Source organism: Carcharhinus amblyrhynchos, chromosome 31, assembly GCF_965287045.1.
Source record: "Carcharhinus amblyrhynchos chromosome 31, sCarAmb.v2.hapA, whole genome shotgun sequence".
Taxonomy (NCBI): domain Eukaryota; kingdom Metazoa; phylum Chordata; class Chondrichthyes; order Carcharhiniformes; family Carcharhinidae; genus Carcharhinus; species Carcharhinus amblyrhynchos.
Window position 1 is genome coordinate 5,794,328 of NC_137354.1, and position 26,556 is coordinate 5,820,883.

The 26,556-nt window shown below is 46.0% G+C and overlaps 1 protein-coding gene across 1 annotated transcript in view; it reads left to right on the plus strand.

The window, feature by feature from the left end:
- Positions 1-26,556, plus strand: part of cdh23 (cadherin-related 23) — a 767,458-nt gene that overhangs the window by 445,688 nt on the left and 295,214 nt on the right. Inside the window, exons 16-20 of the mRNA XM_080215942.1 lie at positions 5,079-5,184; positions 6,155-6,282; positions 20,768-20,840; positions 22,039-22,155; positions 25,263-25,375. Of these exons, the coding sequence (XP_080072068.1) occupies positions 5,079-5,184; positions 6,155-6,282; positions 20,768-20,840; positions 22,039-22,155; positions 25,263-25,375 (537 nt within the window). The remainder of the gene's footprint in view (positions 1-5,078; positions 5,185-6,154; positions 6,283-20,767; positions 20,841-22,038; positions 22,156-25,262; positions 25,376-26,556) is intronic.

Sequence of the window (26,556 nt, forward strand, 5' to 3'; positions counted from 1 at the left end):
TTACAACAATCGGCAGTGGTTTCATGGTCATCAGCAGATTCTTAATTCCAGATACTTTTTATTGAATTCAAATTCCACCAATAACCATGGTGGAATTCGAACCCAGCTCCCAAGAACATTAGCTGAGTTTCTGGATCAATAGTCTAGTGATAATACCATCAGGCCATTGCTTTCCCTCATAGGGGGCAAACACAGAGGTTTAGAGGGACGGGGGCCTAGGTGGGATTGTTGTTGGTGCAGGCTCAATGGGCCAAATGGCCTCCCTCTGCACTGTTGGGATCCTATGACCCTTTTACAGAACTGAAGAGGGATAGAATTGTATTGAACTATGTAATGGATTGGGGAGGGGGGATGTTGGGTCAGAATGGATCAGCGATGCGTCAGAGCTAAGGAGAGATTGACAAAGCTGTCATGGACATAAAACAAAGGGGGTGTTAATGGTGCTATTATGGATTAAAGAAGATGTTATTAGTAGCAGAAAGGTATGATAGCAGATTGTGTGGATAGGAGAACAAAGGTCCATGCTCAGGGGGAGCACGACAAGTGACAGATGGCCCTGTGGGAGATGGGTGCAGTTGTATTGGAGCAAGCCAATGGCACCATTCGCCAAAGCACTTTGGGCTGAATAGTCCCTTTCTGTGCTATCGCCTTCTGTGGGAGGTGATGGCCTAGTGGTATTATCACTAGACTATTAATCCAGAAACTCAGCTAATGTTCTGTGGAGCAGGGTTCGAATCCCATCACAGCAGATGGTGGAGTTTGATTGAATAAAAAATATCTGGAATCAGAATCTACTGATGACCATGAAACCATTGTCGAATGTCGGAAAATCCCACCTGGTTCACTAATGTCCTTTTGAGAAGGAAATCTATACCATTAACTGGTCTGGCCTAAGTGTGATTCCAGATCTGTAGCAATATAGCACATCCATAGTGTTGGGAAGAAAGCAAGATTAGCCTATTGAGTTGGATGATCAGCCATGATCGTGATGAACGGTGGAGCAGGCTCAATGGTCCGAATGGCCGCTTCCTGCTCTTATCTTCTATGTTTCTATGTTTCTCAACTGCCTTCGGGCAACTAGGGATGGGCAATGAATGCTGGCTAGTCAGCTACACCCATGTCCCACACATGAATAAAAAAAATATTATTCTGTAAAGAATATTGATTGGAACTTCCCCAATCTAGAAGAAATTGAACTTCCCTGAATTATCTTGCTTTTGGTGAAGGTCTAACATGTAATTGTTCAAGGTCACACATGGTAAAGTGAATGGGAATCGATTAATTCAATCCTTAAAATATCAGTAAAAAAAATCCCATGTGATATATCGTATAGCAACAACATCCCATATAATAAATCCCATAGCAACAATATCCCATTTAATATAATGTAACCCATATCAACAACATCCCATATAATAAAACCCATAGCAACAATATCCCATTTAATATAATGTAACCCATATCAACAACATCCCATATAATATATCCCATAGCAACAACATCCCATATAATAAATCCCATAGCAACAACATCCCATATAATAAATCCCATAGCAACAATATCCCATTTAATATAATGTAACCCATAACAACAACATCCCATATAATAAAACCCATAGCAACAATATCCCATTTAATATAATGTAACCCATATCAACAACATCCCATATAATAAATCCCATAGCAACAACATCCCATATAATATATCCCATAGCAACAACATCCCAAATAATATATATCCCATTCCGACAATATTCCATACAATATATTCCATATAGCAGCAGAATTAAACTTTTCCAGATGCCTCAATGAATGGTAATTGTATATGGGTGGCATGTAATTGAATTATTTTAAATGCCTTTCATAAAGTATGCACCAGCTATTTGAATTATATTTTCTTCCTGTGACAGACTTCCTGCCCTTGTTAATCACACCTTTTTGTTACAAAACAGAATGTCCTGTGACCCTCCGTGAGCACTGCCACCACAGGAGACTGACTTTGGAAAGTGATGAACAGATAGCTGAGCGAAGTTGGGAAGGGGAGAGGAGTGGTTTGGCCACCTCCCCCCTCAGTCCCCCCTCCTCCCCCTCGCACCCCAGCTTTAGAGTCCTGTTGTAATTTAGCAGAACTCCCGCGACATTGTTGCCGGGAAGTGTGTGAAACTCTACTGTGCACTCTTGTATAATTCTGCTCAGGGTTGGAGCTGTGTTTAAGAGGGTCTGATCTTTTAAGGTCGCAAAGTCTAATTGCTGGAAATACCCTGGGGTCAATAACAGATTAATTTCTGTAGATGAGGCGAAGTTGCAAGGTGCTAGCTACTTAGAAATTTCAGGCTCAAGGTCAGAACTTCCTTGGCAAAAATCAATTAACTTGTAATTGACTACAGTTTGAAATCACTCTGTTCTGTCTTCTGTAATTTTGGCACTTTGAAATGTGATGGTTGCTGCTGGAACCTTCCACATCGACATGCACAGGGGGTGCAATTGGTTCTAATGTTTGATGCTGTGCGAGTCTTCTACCTGAAAGACAAATCTAACTCCTGTTAGCTGCCCTCTGGATCCTAACAAAATGGGAAATGGTCCCTGTCATCAGGTCCGATAGGTACCACTTCCTATAGACATGGCCTGCAATGACATTGTCAGGTTTGAAATTGCTTTAATCTCTGCCGTTAACTGTGGCATTAGACAACTGAGGGTCACAGCCCCTAACTGTTAAGCTGTGACTGGGGGAGGGAGGAGATATTTGATGACAGGAAGGGATTATGTTTGGTTCAGGGAACAAGTGAAGAGGAGACGTCTCCAGGAAAGATATGGTTTTTACTCCCCCTATTCCCTACAGTCCTGCATTCATTGCTTGAATTGAGGGAAAGATTCCGTGGGAGGATATTGCCGTTTTGTGTTTTATTGCGTTATTTGAACACCAACAGCTAAATTTCCATAGAATCTATAGAAGGATGCCATTCGGCCCATCAAGCCTGCACCCACTCTCTGTCAGAGATTCCATTTCCATCCCACCCTCACCCCTGTAACCCCATACATTTACCATGGCTATTGTCCCTGACCTACACATCTTTGGATACTTTCTTATTCATTCATGGGATGTGGACATCACTGGCTGGACCATCATTTATTGCCTGTCCCTAATTGCCCTTGAAGGTACATTTAAAAGTCAATCACATTACTATGGGCCTGGAGCCACATGTAGGCCAGGCCGGGTAAGGACGGCAGATTTCCTTCCCTAAAGGACATTAGTGAGCATGGCTAGTCCACCCAACCCGCACATCTTTGGAGTGTGGGAGGAAACCAGAGCACGTGGAGGAAACCCACGCAGACACTTTACGGGGAGAATGTGCAAACTCCGCACAGGTAGTGACCCAAGGCTGGAATTAAACCCAGGTCCCTGGCACTGTAAGGCAGCAGCGCTAACCACTGTGCCACCAAACCTAGGAGTAGGGGGTGATCTAGGTGACAAACACTGGGCATCTTGCAGGATTAAGCTCCCTGTGGCACCACACCACATAAGGTGACCTTATGCCACCTTGTTAAGTCGTTACTTCAGGTTAGAACAAATCTGAAGTACAATCTGGAATACTTTTTGATCAGCCCCAAGTTAGGAGTCTGATCATCCATTCCTCCATCTATTCGGGTAAGTGGATATATCTGTATGGAGATGGACCCGGTTCCAATTCTCGGCTTGGTTGACTGTCTGTGTGGAGCTTGCACGTTCTCCCCTTGGGTTTCCCCCGGGTGTTTAGGTTTCTTCCCACACTCCAACGGTGTGCTGGGGATAAAGTGATGATTTTTGCAGACTGTACAAGCTCCCGACTTGTATCAATGTGGAAGTAGAGCTGGCGCAACTGGGATCCAATCAGAATGAAGATGTCAAGAAGAGGAGCAGAGGAGAGGGACCCAGGATGAGATACGGTCGAAGCAAAGTCTAATTGACGTTAGCAAGAGGCAAGAGCACAAACTGAAGGCTACAAAACAATGGGATGGATAAGTCTCATCTTTCTGGAGCATTGTAAAAAGTATTGGGCCTTCTTGCCATTGCTTTGCAAATCTTTTTACTCTTTGAAGAAAGGGTGAAGAAATAAGAGCAAGTGGTATTGATGGGGGGTTTGGATGAAAGGATGTGGTCGTGGTTACTTACACAATGTGTGGAGTTTAATACACACTTTTATTTAGCAATAGTCATGATTTAAAGCATCCTTCACAATAGGAATCTCCGTTCCGTCTGTCGGTCATACTCTCTCTATCTTGAGATGAAATTTGTAGCTTTTTGCCAAATCCCATTGAATCTTTTGGTTCCTGTGCTTCCACCCCCTCACTATCTTGGCCTTAAAAACAACCATACTCCAAAGACTTGTGACTGTTAAGGGGCGTCTGGACAAATAGGATGGGAGTAGAGGGATATGGTCCCTGGAACGGTTTTAGTTCAGACCAGCAGCATGGTTGGTGCAGGATTGGAGGACCCAAGGGCCTGTTCCTGTGCTGTAATTTTCTTTGTTTTTTATTTTGACTTCTCTTCAGTTTTGCTTAACCCTGTCCTTCCCAGCCTGACACCCGCTCCCCCTCTCTGGGAAGGACTCCACCATGTCTTTCTGTAACTGAAGAGGACCACAGAAATTTAGGGAGAACAGCAAGTGCTCAGCTGGTCTGCCAATACCTGTGGCAACAGAAGCAGGGTTAATGTTTTGGGTCCATGATCTTTTACCAGAACTGTGCATGCTTAGTAACTGGGGATTGTGTCTGTGCAGTGGAAAGCATGACGTGGAGATGCCGGCGTTGGACTCTGGGGTGGGCACAGTAGGAAGTCTCACAACACCAGGTTACAGTCCAACAGGTTTATTTGATATCACGAGCTTTTGGAGTGCTGCTGCCTTATCAGATGAGTGGAACTCACTCCACCCGCCTAATGAAGGAGCCGCACTCTGAAAACCCGTGATCCCAAATAAACCTGTTGGACTTTAGCCTGGTGTTGTGAGACGACTTACAGTAGAAAGCAGTCATGATTATTTTCCTGTGGTCCTTGTCAGCTCGACACACACATTGTGTATTTTTGTTGTCTTCTTAATGCAGGCGACCGACGATGACTCGCCCCCAAACAACCAGATCACTTACAGCATCTTTAATGTGTCGATTCTGAGAAACTACTTCGATATCGGGGTGTCAGAGGGTTATGGGGGTAAGCATTTACCATTGGGGAAGGATCAAACTCTGTTAGGAGCAGGGGTGGGGAGGTTGGATGAATGTTTTGTGTCTGCCTGTGGGCCGGTGTTGGCCTTGCAGTTCCTTTAAGCCACCACCCCCCAGTGCCAACAGTTCTGCCATCTAATGTATATATTCCAGAGCACAAATTGGCTGACACTTTGTAGAGAGCAGCTCCTTAGAACAACCCTCATTTCTGTAGCACCTTTCAAGATGTCCCAGAACATTCTACTGCTAGTTTAAAGTTTATTTATTATTGTCACAAGTAGACTTACATTAACACTGCAATTAAGTTACTGTAAAAAAAAATCCCCTAGTTGCCACACTCCAGCGCCTGTTCGGGTACACTGAGGGAGAATTTAGCACGGCCAGTGCACCTTTACCAGCATGTCTGTGGGAAGAAACCGGAGCACCTGGAGGAAACCCATGCAGACACCAGGAAAATGTGCAGACTCCACACAGTAACACAAGCTGGGAATCGAACCAGGGTCCCTGGAGCTGTGAGGCAGCAGTGCTAACCACTGTGCCACTGTGCTGCTCAATTGCTTGCAACTGAAAATTTTCTGTTCAGAAATTGGGTACAAATCACAACAGATTGTCTTTTATTAGACAGCAGAGCCTTCGGTTTGATTCTGTGGCACATGAAGAAGAAATTCTTGTCGGTGATAGTGGGGGACAGATATTTAATTGCTCACCTGATGGTCTACTGTTTTTTAAACCTAAATTTTAAAATAATTAGCAGAGTTAATGTTTCTGCTGATATATTTCGTGATGAAGAAGGCTATAGATTTTTAGAGCTGCGTGAAGGAATTAAATTGCTATCTGTGGTTGGGAATACTAAATTAAAGTTTGAAAAGATAAGATACCAGTTGTTTGATTCCTTGGCTTGTGATTTTTCTGAAGTATTGACCACAAATAATCTTCCTCAATGTCTTTCTCTGTCCTAGTTATTATCGTCACAAGGCCCATTGACTTTGAGCAGGTACCAGGAGGTTTTATCTATTTGACCATCATGGCAAGGGATGCTGGGGCTCCTCCTCTGCACAGTACAGTCTCTGTGACCGTTGAGGTTTTTGTGAGTACATATTAATCTATATTGTCAGCTTTTCCATTATCTGTGGTGACCCAGGTTCATTCAGGGCCACTGTTTTGTGGTTAGCCGTAGCCCCATTATCTCTTGAGAAACAGCTGTGGGACCTCAGGTCAATATACTGATAAACATGATGCTATTTAATAAAAAAGAAAGGCTTGCAATTATATCGAGCCTGTCACAACCCCATGTTGTCCCAGAGTGTGTTGCAACCAATGCAGCGCTTTTGAAGTGTAGCCACTCATTGTCACGTAAACAGCCAAATTGCACAAAGCAAGATCCCACTAACAGTGTGATCATAGCCAGTTTTTGTTTTAATTCAATCATGGGGCATGTGTGCCGCTGGCATTCATTGCCGAGCCCTAGTTTGATTTGATTTGATTTATTATTGTCACATGTCTAAGGATACAGTGCGGGGCGGATTCTCCCAAAAGAATTCCACGTGTCAAATTTGTGTAAAAGCTGGAGTAAATCACGCTGGTTTTATTTAGCGGGAGTTTCAAAATTAATCTCCCACACTCTGTGCACTGCAGAGTGGATCAGTCCAAAACGCTGTGGGTGGGGCCCATTCCAGTGGGAGAGGCTGGCAGCGTGGCGCTGAGTGTGCCACTGTGCATGTGCCGGTGTGTCAGTGCCGAGATCGGCACGTGCGGAGTAGCCTCGCACGGCCAGCCTCCCGATCGCTGGCCAGCCCCTCAATCCCCACTGCAGTGGCTGTATGACCCCCTCTCCCTCCACCCCCCACCGCCCGATCACTGACACTCCGGATGTGTCCAGGCCACCCCGCACCCCCCCCCCCCCCCCTTCCTGCCCCCAGTTCCGCCTCAATCGCTCTCCCTCACTGGCAGCCCCAAACCTTATCTCCCCTCCCCTCTCCCCCTCACCCTGCATCTCCGACCCCCCCTCACCAAGTAGGTTGACTCCCTCCCCGCCCACCCTGATTACTGGCCTCCCTACCCCTGTCACTCAGCCTAAATGCAGAGTGGCAGCAGGGACCCCCCCACCCCCCGCACAAAAAACCCCTCCACCAATCGCCTGCCATCAGGACCCACCCCCCCCCCCCCCAAACTAGGCCGTACCCTTGGTAATGCCCCATGCCCAAGCATGGTACCAAGCTGGCCCCCCCCCATCCCAAGTGCATTGGCACTTTTCGCCTTGGCCAGGGAGGTCAGGTTGGCAATGCCTAGGGGGCACCTCCCCTCCCACAACCTCCCCAGTCACCTAACCTCCGGGGGGGCTTTGATTTGGCCCCCCCCCAACCTTGAGTCCGGCGGGTTCGGGCCACCAGCTCCCCACCACGTGGGGAACTATACTAAACCCCACTGGAGTGAACCACTCCTGATCACCGGGGAGAGGCTAACCAGCCCGGAGATTTCAGTCCCAGACCCGCTAATAATATTAAAATTGCATACTAATGAATATTACCATAACTTATGCAGCTCCGCGCGCTACCCGGCTCCTGGAGACTCACGGAGGCCATCGCTCCCAGTGGGAAGCCTGTGAAACAGCTTCTGCATGAGTCTCCCGGCCCGCTGCACTATACAAGCAGCGCAACGGGTTGGGAGAATCGTTTCTTGTTCACTATACCGACAAAACATACCGTTTATAATGTACATAGGGGAGAAGGAAAGGAGAGGGTGCAGAATGTAGTGTTACAGTCAGAGCTAGGGTGTAGAGAAAGATAAGCTTAACGCGAGGTAGGTCCATTCAAAAGTCTGACAGCAGCAGGGAAGAAACTGTTCTTGAGTCAGTAAATACGTGACCTCAGACTTTTGTATCAGCTTCTCGACGGAAGAAGTAGAAGAGAGAATGCCCGAGGTGCGTGGGGCCCTTGACTATGCTGGCTGCTTTTCAGAGGCAGGGGGAAGTGTAGACAGAGTCAATGGATGGGAGTCTGGTTTGCGTGATAGTTACCCTTGAGAAGGCGGTAGTGAGCTGCCTTCTTGAATTGCTGCAGTCCATGTTCCGTGGGTTGACCCACATTGCCGTTAGGGAGGGAATTTCAGGATTTTGACACAGCGACTGCGAAGGGACGGCTGATATATTTCCAAGTCAGCTGGTGAGCGGCTTGGAGGAGGACTTGCAGGTGGTGGTGTTCCCATTTATCTGTTGCCCTCTTCTTTCTAGATGGCAGTGGTCGTAGGTTTGCAAGGTGCTATCTCAGGATCTTTGGTGAATTGCTGCAGTGCACCTTATAGATAGTACACACTGCTGCTACTGAGCATCGGTGGTGGAGAGAATGAGTGGTACCATATTCACGAACAGTCGTGGGCAGCTTTGCCCTGGATGATGTCAAGCTTACCGAGCATTGTTGGAGCTGCACTTATCCATCACACTCCTGATTTGTATATTGTAGATGGTAGACACGTTTTGGGGAGTCGGGAGGTGAATTACTCACCGTAGTATTCCTAGCCTCTGTGTTTATGTCGTGAGTCCAGTTGAGTTTCTGGTTAGTGGTGATGATGAAAGTGGGGGATTCAGTGATGGTCACACCATTGAATGTCAGAATTATATTGTAAACAAAGCTTTAATAAAGGGTTGTTGCATAATTCTTTGGAGCTGAGCTTGTGGCATTTATTGTTAAATTAACCTGGAGGCTGAGGTCATAGTGAGTCTACCTCATCATGGATTCCAGAGCCAGCGATGACATTCAGCCAGGTTATCGAAATCCAATTACTTAATTCCGAGACTGACTGGCCACCTGACAGAAACTTGGCTGCTCCTCAAAGTGCAACTCTAACTTAACGGTTTATAAATTATTCTTCACTCTGTCTCTCTATCTTCACTCCCCCACCTTCTTTGTTGTGTTACAGTATTAGGTGGCTGATGCCGAGGTATCTGGTTTTAGTTGTGGATGACACAGCTGGGTTGCCATGGCTGCTTTGCATAATTACTCGTCATAGCGACTTAACGCCTTATTGATTCTTAATTTGAAAGTCTGTTTCGAGAAAAGAAGGCTGCCTGCGCTGCGATGACTGTCTGCGATTATGCGGGATAGTGGGAGTTGCTAAAATGAACTGTCTGCTCTTAGTTTTGTACAGTGTGTACTGAGTGAATCTCCTATTCATTGGGAGATCTTTTTAAAAATGTAATTGGTTCTGCTTTCACTGTGAAAGTAAGTTCTTTCAGTTTCCTTTGGTCATTTGATGTGCACATTGCCCACTTGCTATCCTCTCAGCATTCTCATTTAGACTTGTTCTGTAGTTTCTGCAATGCGTCAGGTTTTTACAAATGCTCAGTAAATCTTCTGAGTACGTTTCTTAAAATTGGTGCGTGAGATGTGGACGCCAAGGCTAGGCCAGTATTTATTGCCCATCGCTAATTGCCCTTGAAACTGAATGGATTGTGAGGACCATCCCAGAGGGTAGTTCAGGCTCAACTACGTTGCTGTGGGTCTGGAGTCACATGTAGGCCAGGTAAAGACGGCAGGTTGGATGTGGGTGCTTTGGAAAAGGTACAGAAGAGGTTTACCAGGATGTTGCCTGGTCTGGAGGGTATTAGCTACGAGGAGAGATTGGATAAACTCGGTTTGTTCTCACTGGAACAGTAGAGCTTGAGGGGTGACCTGATAGAGGTTTATAAGATTATGGGTGGCATGGACAGAGTGGATGGTCAGATGCTCTTTCCTAGGGTAGAACTCGGGGACATAGGTTTAAGGTGCAGGGGGAGAAGTTTAGAGCAGAATTACAATGCAAGTTTTTTACACAGAGGGTGGTGAATGTTTGGAACGCACTGCCCCGGGAGGGGGTGGGAGCAGGTACAATAGCGGCATTTAAGGGGCAGCTAGACAAATACATGAATAGGATGGGAATGGAAGGATACGGACTCTGTGAGTGCATACAGTTTTAGTTTAGGCAGGCATCATGATCAACACAGGCTTGGAGGGCTGAAGGGCCTGTTCCTGTGCTGGTACTGTTCTTTGTTCTTTATTCCTACTCTAAGGGGTATTAGTGAACCAGGTGGGTTTTTGCAGTTATCAGTAGTTTTTTTGAAGCTATTGCTGAGGCTGGTTTTCAAATTCCTTTATTTTTTTGTTTACTGATTAAATTTTAAATTCCACCAGCTGCCATGGAGAGTCAGTGCAGACTCGATGGGCTGAATGGCCTCTTTCAGCACTGTAGAGATTCTACAGTTCTATGTCCTTTACCATTCACCCATTGACTAAACTTGCGATTCTGACCACCATCTATCACCACCGCTACCCCCCACGACCAATTCTAACGGCCTTTCTCATAGAATCGTAAAAATCCCATCTGTTCTGCACCGACTGTCTGACACAGCATCTTACCCAGGCCCTCTCCCCCACCCTCCCATCCCCATAACCCTCACACACTTCCCATGGCTAATCCATCTAACCTCGCCACGGTTGGACACTAGGAGCAATTTAGCACGGCCAATCCACCTAACCTACACACGTTTGGATTGTGGGAGGAAACTGGAGCACCCAGAGGAAACCCACGCAGACACAGGGGAGAATGTGCAGACTCCGCACAGACAGTGACCTGAGGCCGGAATTGAACTCAGGTCCCTGGCGCTATGAGGCAGCAGTGCTAACCACAGTGCCGCCATGCTGCCTTTGTTAACTTGCTGTCCTTTTTTTTGTCGTACTGACCTTCTTTCAAGCACCTTTTGGACATTTTTCTACATCAAAGGCACTGTATCGTTGTATGTTGTAATTTTGTTGATTTATCTCTGAGTTGTTTTATATAAATCAATAAAACCACATTTGGGACATGGAAGAGCTCTTAGCTGGCTAAGAGCTTGGTTTGTCTGCACTGGATGAGCGAAGCTTCCCAGCTGTATATCCTGCAGCACTGCAGGCACTCAAGAATCAAATCCCCAGCAGAGTTTTAAACTCTTGTGTTTGAAGACTCCAGCCCAGTCTTATCAAAAATAGTGTGTTGTTCCTTCAGCCTCTGCAGGTCATTAATCAGTTCATGCTGCCCCAGTCAGTGAGAGAAAGTCGAGGATTAGTCTTCCCAGCTTCAGTTTGCTGCTATTTTCTGTCTGAAAAAAAAGCCCTTAGAAAATAAGGCCGAGAGAAGCACTGTGTGTTGGAATACTAATTTCGAAGCTCCTCTTGCAAGCAGTGCTGAGAATGGTTGGTGTTCAGAGCTGGACACCAAAGCTCTTCTGCTCTTTCAAGGAGTGAAATGCTTTAACGCAGTGTGTGGCTGGAGTTTAGAACTCTCCTCTGTATAGGGCAGCACGGTGGTTAGCACTGCTGCCTCACAGCACCAGGGACCTGTGTTCAACTCTGGTCTTGGTAGTGACTATGCGGAGTTTGCACATTCTCTCCGCGACTCTGTGCGTTTCCTCCGGGTGCTCCGGTTTCCTCCAACAGTCAAAGATGTGAAGGTTATATGAAATGGCTATGCTAAATTGCCCCTTAGAGTCCCAGGATGTGCAGGTTAGATGGATTGGCCATGCTAAATTGCTCCTCAGTGTCTCAAGATATGCAAGTTAGGTGGATCGGCAATGCTAAATTACCCCTTAGTGTCCCAAAATGTTCATGTTAGGTAGATTGGTCATGTTGAATTGCCCCTTAGTGCGCCAAGATGTGCAGGATGGGCGGATTAACCGTGCTAAATTGGCCCTTTGGCGGCCCAAGATGCGTGGGGTTGGGGGGATAGGGCATGGGTAAGATATTCTGTCAGAGAGTCAGTGCAGACTCGATTGGCTGAAAGGCCTCCTCTGCACTGTACAGATTCTGCAGCAATTGGTGCTAGATCAATTTGTAAACTTTGAGAGATTTTTTTTGTTACCTAATTGCATCAAAGGATATGGAGGGGGAGGCAGGTGCATGGAACTAGGTCATAGATCAGCCTGTCTCATTGAATGGCAGAGCTGGTTCAAGGGACTGAATGGCCTTGACCTGTCCCAACGTCTTAGTGAACTCCTTGCATTCACTTGGAACCTGAGCATCATTTAAGAAACCTCTCTATTACAATGAAGGGAGCTTCGGGATGGATGTCTCCTAGATGGACAGAATGGCCTTCCTCATTCAGTGTCTGTCTTCAGCTTGGGGTTATTGCTGAACTTGTTCTCTGATACTTAAAGCAATTTGATTGAGTTGTCAAACTGGCGACGTTTTTGCCAGGCTGTGTTTGCTGAGGGTAAAATCGGACAGCCCGTTCACCGACCTGTCACAATGGTTAGCAGCAATGGGCAGCTCTTGTTTCATTAAATTTGCCTTAAAAGATTCAGCAGTAAAGGGAATTGACCAAGTATCTTCAAAGACAAAATTCACTTGATGTTGTTGGATATGAAAGTGTACGGACTTGTGAGTGGCGAGCACTGCACTGAAAATGGAGATGTACAAAACTGAGAAGGATATTCCTGGTTACGTTGACTTATTTGGACAAGTTGTTTAATTGGCTGATGGGGAGGCTGGAGGATGTTGCTTGCGTTCGTTTTGATCTGCACTGATGTCTCTTGGTCTTGAACATTGAATGATTTACATTTATCGAGTGCAAAAACTCATAAAAACATAGAAACTGGAAGCAGGAGTAGGCCATTCAGCCCTTCCAGTCTGCTGTGCCATTCGTTTTGATCATGGCTGATCATTGAATTCAATATCCTGATTCCCTCCTTCCCCCCTTATCTCTTGATCCCTTTAGCCCCATGAGCTATACCAAATTTCTTCTTGAAATCAGATAATGTTTTGGCCTCATCTACTTTCTGTGGGAGTGAATTCCACACATTCCCCACCCTCTGGGTGAAGAAATTTCCCCTCACCTCAGTTATAAAAGGTTTACCCCTTATCCTCAAACTATGACCCCTAATTCTGGACTCCCCCCACCATCAGGAACATTCTTTCTGAATCCACCCTGTCTAACCCTGTTAGAATTTTATAAGTTTCTATGTGATCCACTCTTACTCTTCTAAACTCCAGTGGACATAATCCTAATCTGCAACCTTGTACCCAATCTTTTATATATCATGGCACACCACTATATTGTAAAAGAAATATTGAGACACACCTCCTGTTTTCCTTGTTTTCCTCCCTCAGTGGTAACCTTGTTTTTAACTTCTTCCTGTCCTCCCACTTGTGTTTTTTTAAGTCTCTCTCTCACTTCTCCCAGGGTTTTTGTGCCCTTTTTGAGTTTTCCCTTTTTGTGTGGGCGCATGGGGACCTTGGCCTTCAGCTCCAAGTCCCATTGGTCAATGGCCTGACCAAGGTAAAACAATCTAAACCACTAATGTGCGGCTCTTCCAGCCGACACACGTGTGGGACACCATTTTCACAGCACACGTGGGGGAATGTGTAACCCAACACGAGATCTAGCACCTTTCACATCACAATCTCAGGCGATCCCAGCGTTCTTCTTCGTCAACCTTTTCAGTCAATGTTTCTTTGCCAACACCTGTGAATCACCAGGACACTGAAAGGCCTGGATAGAGTGGACGTGGGGAAGATGTTTCCATTCATAAGCGAGACTAGGATCCGAGGGCACAGCCTTGGAGTAAAGGGACAACCCTTTAGAACCCAGATGAGGAGGAATTCTTTTAGCCAGAGATTGGTGAATTCATTGCCACAGAGAAGGCCAAGTCATTGAGTGTGTTCAAGACAGAGATAGCTAAGTTCTTGATTGGTAAGGGGATCAAAGGTTACAGGGAAAAGGCAGAATGGAATTGAGAGACTTATCAGCCATGGTTGAGTGGCAGAGCAGATTCGATGCGCCACGTGGCAGAATTATGCTCGTATATCTTATGGTGTTTTTGAAGAACTGTTATAGGGAACACAGCAGCTTCTCTATCTACAGTAAGGTGCCATACAACAATGTGTCAGTGACCAGATGATCTAATTTAGCATTGTTGATGGACAGTGAAATATTGGCCAGTGCACCAGGACATCTCCTCCGATCTCTTGTGCCCACCTGTGAGGATCTCAGCTTAACATCAACAAGACAGCACATCTGACAGTGCAGCACTGCCTCAGAACTGCACTGGAATGAATGTAGGGTCATGAACGCACAACTGGACTCCAAGACAAGTGTGCTATCAACTGAGGAAAGATAAGTTGGCCTTGTTCTCAATGGAGTTTAGATTGGCTGTTGAGGATCTTACATACCTCAATCAAATTTTAACAAAGTGGACATGGGAAGGATGTTTCCTCTTTTGGGTAAGAGAACTAGAGGGCATTGTTTTAACATTAGGGATCGTCCTTGTAGGACAGAGATTGGAAGAATTTTTTTCTCAGTGGGTTGTGTGACGTATGAGGAGAGACTGGCTATACTCGTTGGAATTCAGAAAAATGAGGGGAGATCGTATAGAAACATAAGGTTATGAAGGGAGTAGATAGAAGCAGGGAAGTTGTTTCCACTGGCAGTTGAAACAACTAGGGGGCATAGCCTCAAGATAGGGGGGAGCAGATTTAGGACTGAGTTGAGGAGGAACTTCTTCACCCAAAAGGTTCTTCACCCAAAGGAATCTGTGGAATTTCCTGTCCAGTGAAGCAATTGAGGCTATCTCACTAAATTTTGTTAAGGCAAGGATTGATACATTTTTGAACAGTAAAGGAATTAAGGGTTATGGTGAGCAGGTGGGTAAGTGGGGCTGGGTCCATGAAAAAATCAGCCATGATCTTACTGAATGGTGGAGCAGCCTTGAGGGGCCAGATGGCCTACTCCTGCTCCTAGTTCTTATGTTCTTACGTTCTTCGGACTTTGGGACTCCTTGCTTCAGAAGGCGATGGAGGCAGAGGTCACTAAATATTTTTTAAGGTGGAGGTAGTCTCGTTAGGCAAGGGAATCAGAGTTTATCTGGGGTAGATGGGAATGTGTAACCCAACACAAGCTGATCATCCATGATCTTATTGAATGGAAGAATAGGCTGGAGGGGCTGAATGGCCTGTTCCTGCCTTTTCATATGAGCCATGGTTTATGGGCAGTCAAATCCAAGTGTGTCATTCAGGTCAAGGGGGGATAGGTGTAGGGTGATAATTGGATTAGGAAATACTGGTGTAATTTACTCTCTACTTTAAACTCATGCACTCTCCTCCTCTCCGCCCCCCCCCCCCCACACCCCTTACCACCACCACTAATCCCCACCACATTGGCTTGTGAGAATCTCCTGTGTCCAAATTTCTAGTGGGACCTGACTTTGTAAAGTTGGCACACAGTAATCACGCCCTCTAGTGGCCTGGCTGAAAGTGAGCACGAGTTAAAGGTAAAGATTATTTATTCGTGTAGCAAGTAAGGCTTACATTAACACTGCAATGAAGTTACTGTGAAACTCCCCCCGTCACCACACTCTGGTGCCTGTTCGGGTCAATGCTCCTAACCAGCACGTCTTTCCGATTGTGGGAGGAAACCGGACGAAACCCACGCAGAAACGGGGAGAATGTGCAAACTCCACACAGACAGTGACCCAAGCCGGGGATCGAACCTGAGAAGCAGCGGTGCTAACCCCTGTTCTGCCTCTTCCAACCTTCTAAAGTGACAGCTGTTTCCAGAGACGAATTCCTCAGTGGGTGACCGTTCACAAAACAATCAGCGTGTTTGAAGGAAAGGGGTTAACGGTATTGATTTCAGAGATGAGAACGTCCTCAGCTGTGAATACATTGCTGAATTAGAATAGCCTCTGCCCAATGCAGTCCATGATAGTCACATGGTCCTTTCTTTGGCACAGCAGAATCCGCTGTTGGCGCTGTGGTGAGGTGGTAGACACATCAATTTCACTCTCTAACAGTCCATGAAATAGCGAATTGTATTGTTAATGTACAACTTTAATTGTCATCATCTTTAAACCCAGAATCTCGAGCTGTTAGATTGGGGAAGTGTATTTACAGCCTCGCTATCTGAAGCCGATGAAGAAATAGCAGGTTTTCATTAGAATAAATGCAGGTTAAGAATTACTTGTGCTCATTCCTGAGCCTCAGTTAGCAGTTAAGTGGGGAGCTTTTTTCACTCTCTCTCCAAGGGGGCCATTACTGTCTGAAGTGGATTTTGTAGGATTCATTTTATAAATTAAGGCGTTCAATGTAGATCTTCATGGGACAGCGCAGACTCTCTGAGCTCTGGTACTGACGCTCTGAATACATTCCCAGCCTGTTACTGCTCTGGCTGTACTGGTTTGTGGCAACCCAACAGCAGACCTGCATTTAGATAGCTCCTTTTGCAACCTCAGGGTGCACAGAGCGCCTCACATTTGAAGGGCAGTCACCTTTACGATGTGTATTAGGTTGCAGTGAATTTAGAAGCAGCAAGCACTCACACAGCAGTGATAATCCGAAGTTTTTATACTGTGATGTTGGCCGAGGGATAAATATTCACCAAGACTTCAAGAAGAACTCTCAATTGTCTGTCTTTGCGTCGTACTACAGAGCAGCACAGTGGCACAGTAGCTAGCACTGCTGTCTCACAGCCAGAGACCTGGGTTCAATTCTGGTCTTGGTTGCCTGTGTAGAGTTTGCACATTCTCCCTGTGTCTGTGTGGGTTTCCTCCCACACTCCAAAGATGTGCAGGTTAGGTGGTTTGGCGAAGCTAACTTGCCCCTAAGAAGGTTGGGTGAATTAGTGGGGTAAATTGGTGGGGTTACATGAATAGGGCATGGGGTGGGCCTGGGTAAGTTGATCTGTTTGAGAGTTGGTGTGGACTCAATGGACTGAATGGTCTCCTCCTGCACTGTAGGGATTCTGAGATTGTTAAGGTCCACGTTAGTTCCATATCTCTTCTCAAAGCTGGAATCTCTGACAGTAGAGCGCTCCCTCGGAAGCTGAGACATCAGGGGAGTTCAACATGTGATTATTTATCTAGCTCTATATTATGTTCAATGTGCCTCAGAATCTCAGGAAGATGGCACAGTGGTTAGCACTGCTGCCTCACAGAGCCAGGGATCTGGGTTCGATTCCCGGCTTGGGTCACTGTGTGGAGTCTGCACATTCTCCCCATGCCTGTGTGGGTTTACTCCGGGTGCCCTAGTTTCTTCCCAAGGTCTGAAATTCATGCTGGTTAGGTGTGTTGGCCGTGCTAAATTCTCCCTCAGTGTACCCAAACAGGAGTGTGGCAACTGGGGAATTTTCACAGTAACATCATTGCAGTGTTAATGTCAGCCTGACTTGTGACACTAATAAATAAACTTAAAAGATCCCAAGAGCCAGAATAGCAAGTTTATCTGAACACAGCCAGCAGTGCATTTCCCTTGCATTTAGTTGCTCCCTCACTGCCAATATGTCAACAAAATCTCCATGGCGATTCTTACAAAGCCCCACAGATATCAAAGATCAAAGGTCAAAGAAAATTACAGCACAAAAACAGGCCCTTCGGCCCTCCAAGCCTGCACCAACTATGCTGCCCAACTGAATTAAAACCCCTTACCCTTCTGGGGACTGTATCCCTTTATTCCCATCCTATTCATGTACTTGTCCAGATATCCCTTAAAACTCACTCTCGTATCTGTTTCCACTACCACCTCCAGCAGCGAGTTCTAGGCACCCATCACCCTCTGTGTAAAAAAAATTTACCTCGTTCATCTCCTCTAAATATTGCCCCTCGCGCCTTAAACCTGTGCCCCCTACTAATTGACTCTTCCACCTTGGGGAAAAAGCTTCAGATTAACCACTCTGTCCATGCCCCTCATAATCTTGTAGACTTCTATCAGGTCGCCCCTCAACCTGAGCCGTTCCAATGAGAACAAACCAAGTTTCCCCAACCTTTCCTCGTAGCTAATGCCCTCCATACCAGGCAACATCCTGGTAAATCCTTTCTGTACCTTCTCCAAAGCCTCCACATCCTTCTGGTAGTGTGGCGACCAGAATTGAACACTATATTCCAAGTGCAGCCTAACTAAGGTTCTATAAAGCTGCAACATGACTTGCCAATTTTTAAACTCAGTGCCCAGGCCGATGAAGGCAAGCATGCCATCTGCCTTCTTGCCTACCTTCTCTACTTGCATTGCCACTTTCAATGACCTGTGTACCTGTACGCCCAGATCCCTCTGCCTATCAATACTCATAAGGGTTCTGCCATTTACTGTATATTTCCTATCTATATTAGACCTTCCAAAATGCAGTGGATTGTGTGGTCAATTAACCTGGGCGGCACAGTGGTTAGCACTGCTGTCTCACAGCGCCAGGGACCTGGGTTCAGTTCCAGCCTCGGGTCATTGACTGTGTGGAGTTTGCACGTTCTCCCTGAGTCTGCGTGGGTTTCCTCCCACAGTCCAAAAAAAAATGTGCGGGTTAGATTGGTTGCCAAAATTGTAGTGAGATTAGCAGGGTAAATATGTGGGGGTTCAGGGAAGAGGGCCTGGGTGGGATTGTGGTCGGTACAGATTTGATGGGGCTGAATGGCCCCCTTCTGTACTGTAGGGATTCTATGTCAGAGCTGTTGCTGTTAAGGGAGGAATGTTGGCCAAGGCACTGGTCAAGCTGTGAATAGTACGACGAAACCTTTTCCATGAATAGGTAGTTAATATCTGGACCCAGGATGATCCTAAATCAGCGTTGTACTGCACCCGAGAGGACATTATTCAAGTTACGAGGATGGTACTGAATAAAAGTCACAAATTTAATGCTGCTTATGTAGGGAAAGCCATTTATTACCTCTAATTTCTGTTAGATATTCATTAGATGCAACTTACTTTATTATTTACTTCAGTTTAATTTATTTCTTGGCCTTGTTATAAAAATCCGTCTGTTAAACAGATGGACCATAAAGATGAACACTGCCTAGCCCTCTGGGAGGTGTGAATGTTTATTTATTTATGTAACTCTGGTTTGTCACGGAAAGAGATAAAAATTATCTGCATGCAGGACAGAGGAAAGAAAGTTCTTACCCAGTCACTATCGTATTGTTCACCAATTCTCATTTTGCCCCCCTCTGTTTGATCCCATCTCCTTTTCATCGAATCACAGAATCCCTACACTACAGAAGGAGTCCATTTGGCCCATCAGGTCTGCACCAACAACGATCCCACCTAGGCCTATCCCCATAACCCCATACATTTAACCCGTGAATTCCGCTAACCTATGCATCCCAGGACACTAAGCGATAATTTAGCATGGCCGATCCCACCTAACCCGCACATCTTTGGACTGTGGGAGGAAGCTGGAGCACCTAAAGGAAACCCACGCAGATATGGGGAGAATGTGTAAACTCCACACAGACAGAGACCCAAGCCGAGAATCAAACCCGGGTCCCTGGAGCTGTGAGGCAGCAGTGCTAAACATTGTGCCACCACATGCCTTTTAGCAGGGAGGTAAGTCCCCTTATCCTCTTCTGCAACCCCACCCTTCACCCTCACGCACATTGTGTAACTCACTTCTATTTCACAGGAGATTTGATTTGATTTATTATTGCCACATGTATTAACATGCAGTGAAAAGTATTGTTTCTTGTGCTCTATACAGACAAAACATGTCATTCCTAGAGAAGGAAATGAGAGAGTGCAGAATGTAATGTTACAGTCATAGTTAGGGTGTAGAGAAAGATCAACTTAATATATGGTAGGTCCATTCAAATGTTTGACAGCAGCAGGGAAAAAACTGTTCTTGAGTCAATTGGTACGTGACCTCAGACTTCTGTATCTATTTTTCTGACATAAGGAGATGGAAGAGAGAATGTCCGGGGTGTATGGGGTCCTTGATTCTGCTGGCTGCTTCGCCAAGGCAGCAGGAAGTGTAGACAGAGTCAGTGGCTGGGAGGCTGGTTTGCGTGATGGATTGGGCTACATTCACAACACTTTGTAGTTTCTTGCAGTCTTGGGCAGAACAGTAGCCGTACCAAGCTGTAATACAACCAGAAAGGTTGCTATGGGCATCTGTCAAAATTAATGAGAGTTATGGTGGATGTGCTAAATTTCCTTAGCCTTCTGAGAAAGTGGAGACATTTGAAAATTCACAGACAGCTTCCAGCTTTCTCAACGTGATTCATTATCAGGGCAGATTAGAATGTCCTCTGGGTGCCATGGAGACCTCCTCTCTGAGTAACCTCACCTGATGCGGAGTCAAATCATAAGGAAGTCCTCCTGTTAGAAATAAGGGAGAGAATTGAGTTAGCACTGCTGCCTCACAACGCCAGGGACCCAGGTTCAATTCCAGGCTCAGGCTTGCACATTTTCCCTGTGTCTGCATGGGTTTCCTCCAGGTGCTCTGGTTTCTTCCCACATTCCAAAGATATGCAAGTTAGGTGGATTGGCCATGATAAATTACCCCTTAGCGTCAGGGGGATTAGCAGGATAAATATGAGAGGTTACGGGGATAGAGCCTGGGTGGGATTGTTGTTGGGGCAGACTCGATGGGCTGAATGGCCTTGTGCTCCGTTACGGGGATTCTATGATTCTACATGGGGTAGGTTGGGTGAGTGAAACTGAGGTGAAAGATCAGCCATGATCTTTTTGAATGGTGGAACAGGCTGGATGGGCCAAGTGGTCCACTCCGATTTTAAAATGTTTTGGTGTTTATTAGGTGTGGTTTCAGATAAAAATTTAACTTGTTTAATTAATCCATTCCTGTCTGTCTTGCAGGATGAAAATGACAATTCTCCCACTTTCAGCCAGTCTTCCTATATCATCGCAGTCTCCGAAAATATCATCGCAGGTGAGGCTATTGGGGTATTGATATTCTGGCTGTCCTGTAGCTGTTAGAGATCACATCCACCAGGACTGAGTTTAACGCAGGGATTCACACACTTAGTGTACATTCTGGATCAGGAAGATATTGACTGAATCACTAAGTTTTTACAACACAGGAACAGGCCATTCTGCCCAAATGATTTATCTTGTTTCTGTTTCTAACGAGTCTCCTCCCAACCATCTTCATCTCCCCCAACATCATCTCTGCTCTAACTTTCTCCCTGACAGACTCATCCAGCATTCCCTCTGTGCTGTCCATCCTAACTAAGCTCATAAGAAGTACAACTCCAAAAGTAGCGATGTTGAATTGGGAGAGTTAGTTTAGAACCTCTGCCTCTTTCTCTCTTCAGCTGTCCCTCACCCTGGCACATCCAAATCACCCCCCCCCCCCCGCCATCCCAACCTGGTGCATGCCTGCCACCACCACCATCCTCACGCCCCCCCCCCCCCCCCCCCCACCGTTGCCCTCTCCGTCTTGCCCTCTGTCTCTCCTGCGTGCTCTCGCATGTCCTTGCCCTCTCGGTCTCGCACTTGCTCACTCTCTTGCTGTCTCTCTGCATGTTTCTCTCGCTCTTTTGATCTGTATGTGTCTCTTGCATTCTCACTCCGTTTCAGTCCCTCTCTCATACTTGATCCTCTTGAGCTGTTCTCAGTGAACCTCTTCTTTTTCCCCCAATCGCCCCACAGAGGAGAGCAAGATGTTAGTGTGAAATTCCTTCCCCCACTCCCCCCATGCAGCCCCTCTGGGGGTTACACCTGAACTCCTTTATAACAATATCTGGACCCAATGATTTGATGTGGAGATGTCGGCGTTGGACTGGGGTAAACACAGTAAGAAGTCTCACAACACCACATTAAAGCCCAACAGGTTTATTTGATAGTAAATGCCAAAAGTTAGTGGTGTTTACTACCAAATAAACCTGTTAGACTTTAACCTGGTGTTGTGAGACTTCTTACCCTATGATTTGGGTCAGGGCCCGCTCCAAACTGGCAAATTCCGATCCCCACACAAGCAACAGAGAACCTGCATATGGAGTCTAGCGTAACATGTCTTTAACCATACTGATCCCAGCATGGGACAGGCTCAATCTGGCTCTCTCCTGTCCAACATTCACATACATTCATGTGATCCCATTCTGCTTCTCTCTCTCTCTCTCTCTCAGGAGCCACAGTATTGTTCGTAACAGCCTCTGATTTGGATCAATCGCGAGAGTACGGCCAGGAGTCAATAATTTACTCCCTGGAGGGGTCGTCACAATTCCGCATCAACACCCGCTCAGGTAGACTATCACCCACCTTCGCAGAAATGAGCGACTAATCCCGTCCTGGCCAAAAGGTCAACTACAGACCCGCTGAGCGAGCTTACTGTTTGAAGAGTGGAAATGACAGGAAGTAAACCTGATTTGCCTCTTTGGAAAAGGCTACTTCTGTCTCTCCTTTTCCTCATTCACAAAGCTCCTCCTCATCATCCACCTTGAGTTGTACTGGTGTCAATACTGCATTTCCACAAGCAACCCGCTGAAAATATGGTGACTGGCACCCACTCTGTAGCCTCCAGACCAGCATGTGGCACTCAATCCACGCTCCCAGCTGCAGGCTGTTTGGCTGATGTCTGAATATACCATCTTTCTGGTAACTCCTACAGGCCGGTGGCTAATGTGCTTTTCTATCCTTTTGGCCTCAGCTGTGAAGAATGAGAGAGACACCCTGATATTCAAGGTTCATAAAATCCCTATAGTGCAGGGGGTGGCCATTCGGCCCATTGAGTCTGCACCAACTCTCCAGTAGAGCATTACCCAGGCTATTTACCTACCCTATCCCCATAACTGCTCACATTTAACCCGTTAATCCCCCTAACCTACATATCTTTGGACATTAATGGCAATTTACCATGGCCAAAGCACCCAACCTACACATCTTTGGACTGAGAAGAAACCGGAGCACCCAGAGGAAACCCATGCAGATCCGGGGAGAATGTGCAAACTCCACATAGGCAGACACCTGAGACTGGAATTGAACCCAAGTCCCTGGCGCTGTGAGGCAGCAGTGCTAACCACTGTGCCACCTCGCCACCAAATATAACAATATATTTTTCCCATGTCTATCTCCAAGTTGAACACAAAAGGCGTACCTTTGCTGGAATTGGGAGGGGTGTTGCCATGGAGAATGCACTAGTTAACTGATGACTGATGGTGCATTCTCCATGGCAATAACACTACCAATCAGAGTCCACTTGACTGACCAATCAGAGTCCACTTGGCTGACCAAGTAGTTGTAGAGAGTTGTTTTTCAAACTGGAGGCCAGCGGTGTGCCTCAGGGATCAGTGCTGGGCCCACTGTTGTTTGTCATTTATATTAATGATTTGGATGAGAATAGGGGCACGGTTATTAAATTTGCAGATGACACCAAGATTGGTGGCATGGTGGACAGTGAAGAAAGTTATCTCCAATTGCAACAGGATCTTGATCAATTGGGCCAGTGGGCTGACAAATGGCAGATGGAGTTTAATTTAGACAAATGAGAGGTGATGCATTTGGTAGATTGAACCTGGGCAGGACTTACTCAGTTAATGGTAGGGCGTTGGGGGGAGTTACAGAATAAAGAGATCTAGAGGTACATGTTCATAGCTCCTTGAAAGTGGAGTCACAGGTGGACAGAGTGGTGAAGAAGGCATTCGACATGCTTGGTTTCATTGGTCAGAACATTGAATACAGGAGTTGGGACATCTTGTTGAAGTTGTACAAGACATTGGTAAGGCCACAATTGGAATATTGTGTGCAATTCTGGTCACCCTATTATAGGAGGGATATTATTAAACTAGAAAGAGTGCAGAAAAGATTCACTAGGATGTTATCGGAACTTGATGGATTGAGTTATAAAGAGAGGCTGAATAGACTGGGACTTTTTCCTCTGGAGTGTAGGAGGCTGAGGGGTGACCTTATAAAGGGCTATAAAATAATGAGGGGCATAGATCAGCTAGATAGTCAATATCTTTTCCCAGAAGTAGGGGAGTCTCAAACTAGAGGGCATAGGTTTAAGGTGAGAGGGGAGAGATACAAAAGTTCCAAAGAGGCAATTTTTCACACAGAGGGTGGGGAGTGTTTGGAACAAGCTGCCAGAGGTAGTAATAGAGTAGGTACAATTTTATCTTTTAAGAAGCATTTAGATAGTTACATGGGTTTGATAGGTATAGAGGGATATGGACCAAATGTGGGCAATTGGGATTAGTTTAGGGGTTTAAAAAAAAGGGCGGTGTGGACAAGTTGGGCCAAAGGGCTTGTTTCCATGCTGTAAACCTCAATGACTCTACGACCAATCAGCACTCATGCAGAGTAAATTGTCATTCCCTTTACATTTGGTATTCTTGTGAATTGTTCCAATGCGTACAAGGTGAAAACCTTCGACAACCTGTGTCTTTGTTCCGCGGTATTCAGCCCAGTGCCTCCCACAGTCCAAAATTGTGTGGGTTAGGTTGATTGGCCATGTTAAGTAACCCTTAGTCAGAGTGATCAGCAGAATAAATATGTGGGGTTACGGGAATAGGGCTGGGGTGGGATTGTGGACGGTGCAGACAGGATGGGCCAAATGGCCTCCTTCTGCACTGTAGGGATTCTATGACATAGAACTGACAAGAGCGTGGTAATTTTGCAGCCCACCCCTCACTGACTACAGCTTGAGTGAATTGGCCTCAGCACAGTGCTGCCCACCTGCAACAATGAAACTTTGCGACATTGAAGGGAAAGATTGAATGACAGAGCTCAGTCTTTTGGCTAGGATCAAGCCCAAGATGGGATTCAATGCTTTATCTTGTCAGCTTGGGACTGGTTTGTCTCCCTTGTGGGGACCATGAATTGGATTCAGTTGGTTTTTGGAGTGAACAAGCCAGGAACGCTTGGTTTGTTGGGTCCATTCTGAACATTGGCTTTGTAATTTTAATGTGAAGATGCCAGCATTGGACTGGGGTGGGCACAGTAAGAAGTCTCACAACACCAGGTTACAGTCCAACAGGTTTATTTGGTAGAACAAGCTTTCAGAACATTGCTCTTTCATCAGGTGAGTGGAACTAACCTGGTGTTGTGAGACTTCCCACTTTGTAACTTTAAGAATAGAGTAAAAAAAAATTTAAAAAGAGCTACATCTTTGCAGAGAATTGACATGGTGTGCACTGCATGGATGATACTTTGTTGTGAAAGCTAAGAACAGGAGGAGGCCATTCAGCCCATCTGGTCTGTTCTTGCTATTCAATCGTCCCACAGCCGAACCGTATCTCAACTCCGCCGTGTTCCGATAGCTCCTTTCTCAGGAAATACTATTTGGTTCTTCTTGGTAATTAATGTTTGACTCTTGGTGCAATGTTGTCATATTCTGTATGGTTTGTTTTTGTAGGGGAAATAACCACGACCTCCCTCCTGGACAGAGAAACTAAATTTGAATATATCCTGATTGTCCGGGCTGTCGATGGTGGCGTCGCAAACAATCAGAAAACTGGCATAGCCACCGTGAGTGACACAGTCATATCTCCACTGCTGTTGTAAACACTCAGGAAGGGAGGGCGGGGGTGGACTTTTCCAGTGCACAGCTGCATTGTTAATAAGCTCAAGGCCACGCTGTAATATCTGTCCCAGTGCAAGAATCTGCTGCAGGCTGCTATCCCTAAGGAAATTAAGCTCAGGGAGATGCACTTCTTTGAGTCTCCCAGCCTTAACAAAACCACCAAACCTCCACCTGCAGAACCTATTTTTCTTCCATTCACTCACGGGATGTGGGCATCGCAGACTGGATCAGTATTTGTTGTCCATCCATAATTTCCCTTGAACTGAGTGGGCTTGCCAGGCCCTTTCACAGGGGCAGTTTGAGAGTCAACCACATTGGATCTGGAGTATCATGTGGGTCAGACCTGGTAAGCATGAGGGATCTCCTTCCCAGAAGGGCATTAGTGAACCAGATGGGTTTTTACAACAATCGACAATGGTTTCATGGTCATTATTAGACTTTTAATCTACCATGGTAGGATTCGAACCCTAGATCCCCAAAGCATTAGTCTGGGATTACTAGTCCAGTGATTATACCACCCCCATCATTGCGAGTTGGGAGATGCCAGGCCAACAACAATAAAAAGCAGCAACTAACATCTGCAGGCAGTCCAACAGCTGGCTGGATATTGCGCCTCGCTGCTGTCAGAGGTGTTCCTCATTTACTGATGGTGCTTATCATGGGTTTGCTATTATTCTGCTTTTATCCAAGGACTTCCTCATCACACACACCACAGCCCACAGGTCACTTTTTGTTATGACAGTTATGGCTAACTGTCATTGTGTAGCCAGGGGTGGCACAGCAAGATCCCAGAAATTGCTCTGATGAAGGGCTCTTTCTTCTATATTGTTTATTTCTACATCAGTATTTTGAATTGGAGGAGCACCGGCTCTGGGATCCATCACCACTCACGCATGACCTTCAGAGAGACCCTGCTTCCAGCTTCCAATCTTGCTCAGAGCTTATTCATTTTATCCCAGTGTGTGTAATTCTGCACACGCAGGGCATATTAAGTGATCAGTCTGGAGCAATGTTACCCATCTATCTCGGCAATTGTTTTTAACAAGATGCTGTCAGATAATCCTCCCCATCACTCTTTTTTCCCCTTAAAGTTAAGCTTGGTTTTTCAAAACAACTCTTGCCAACT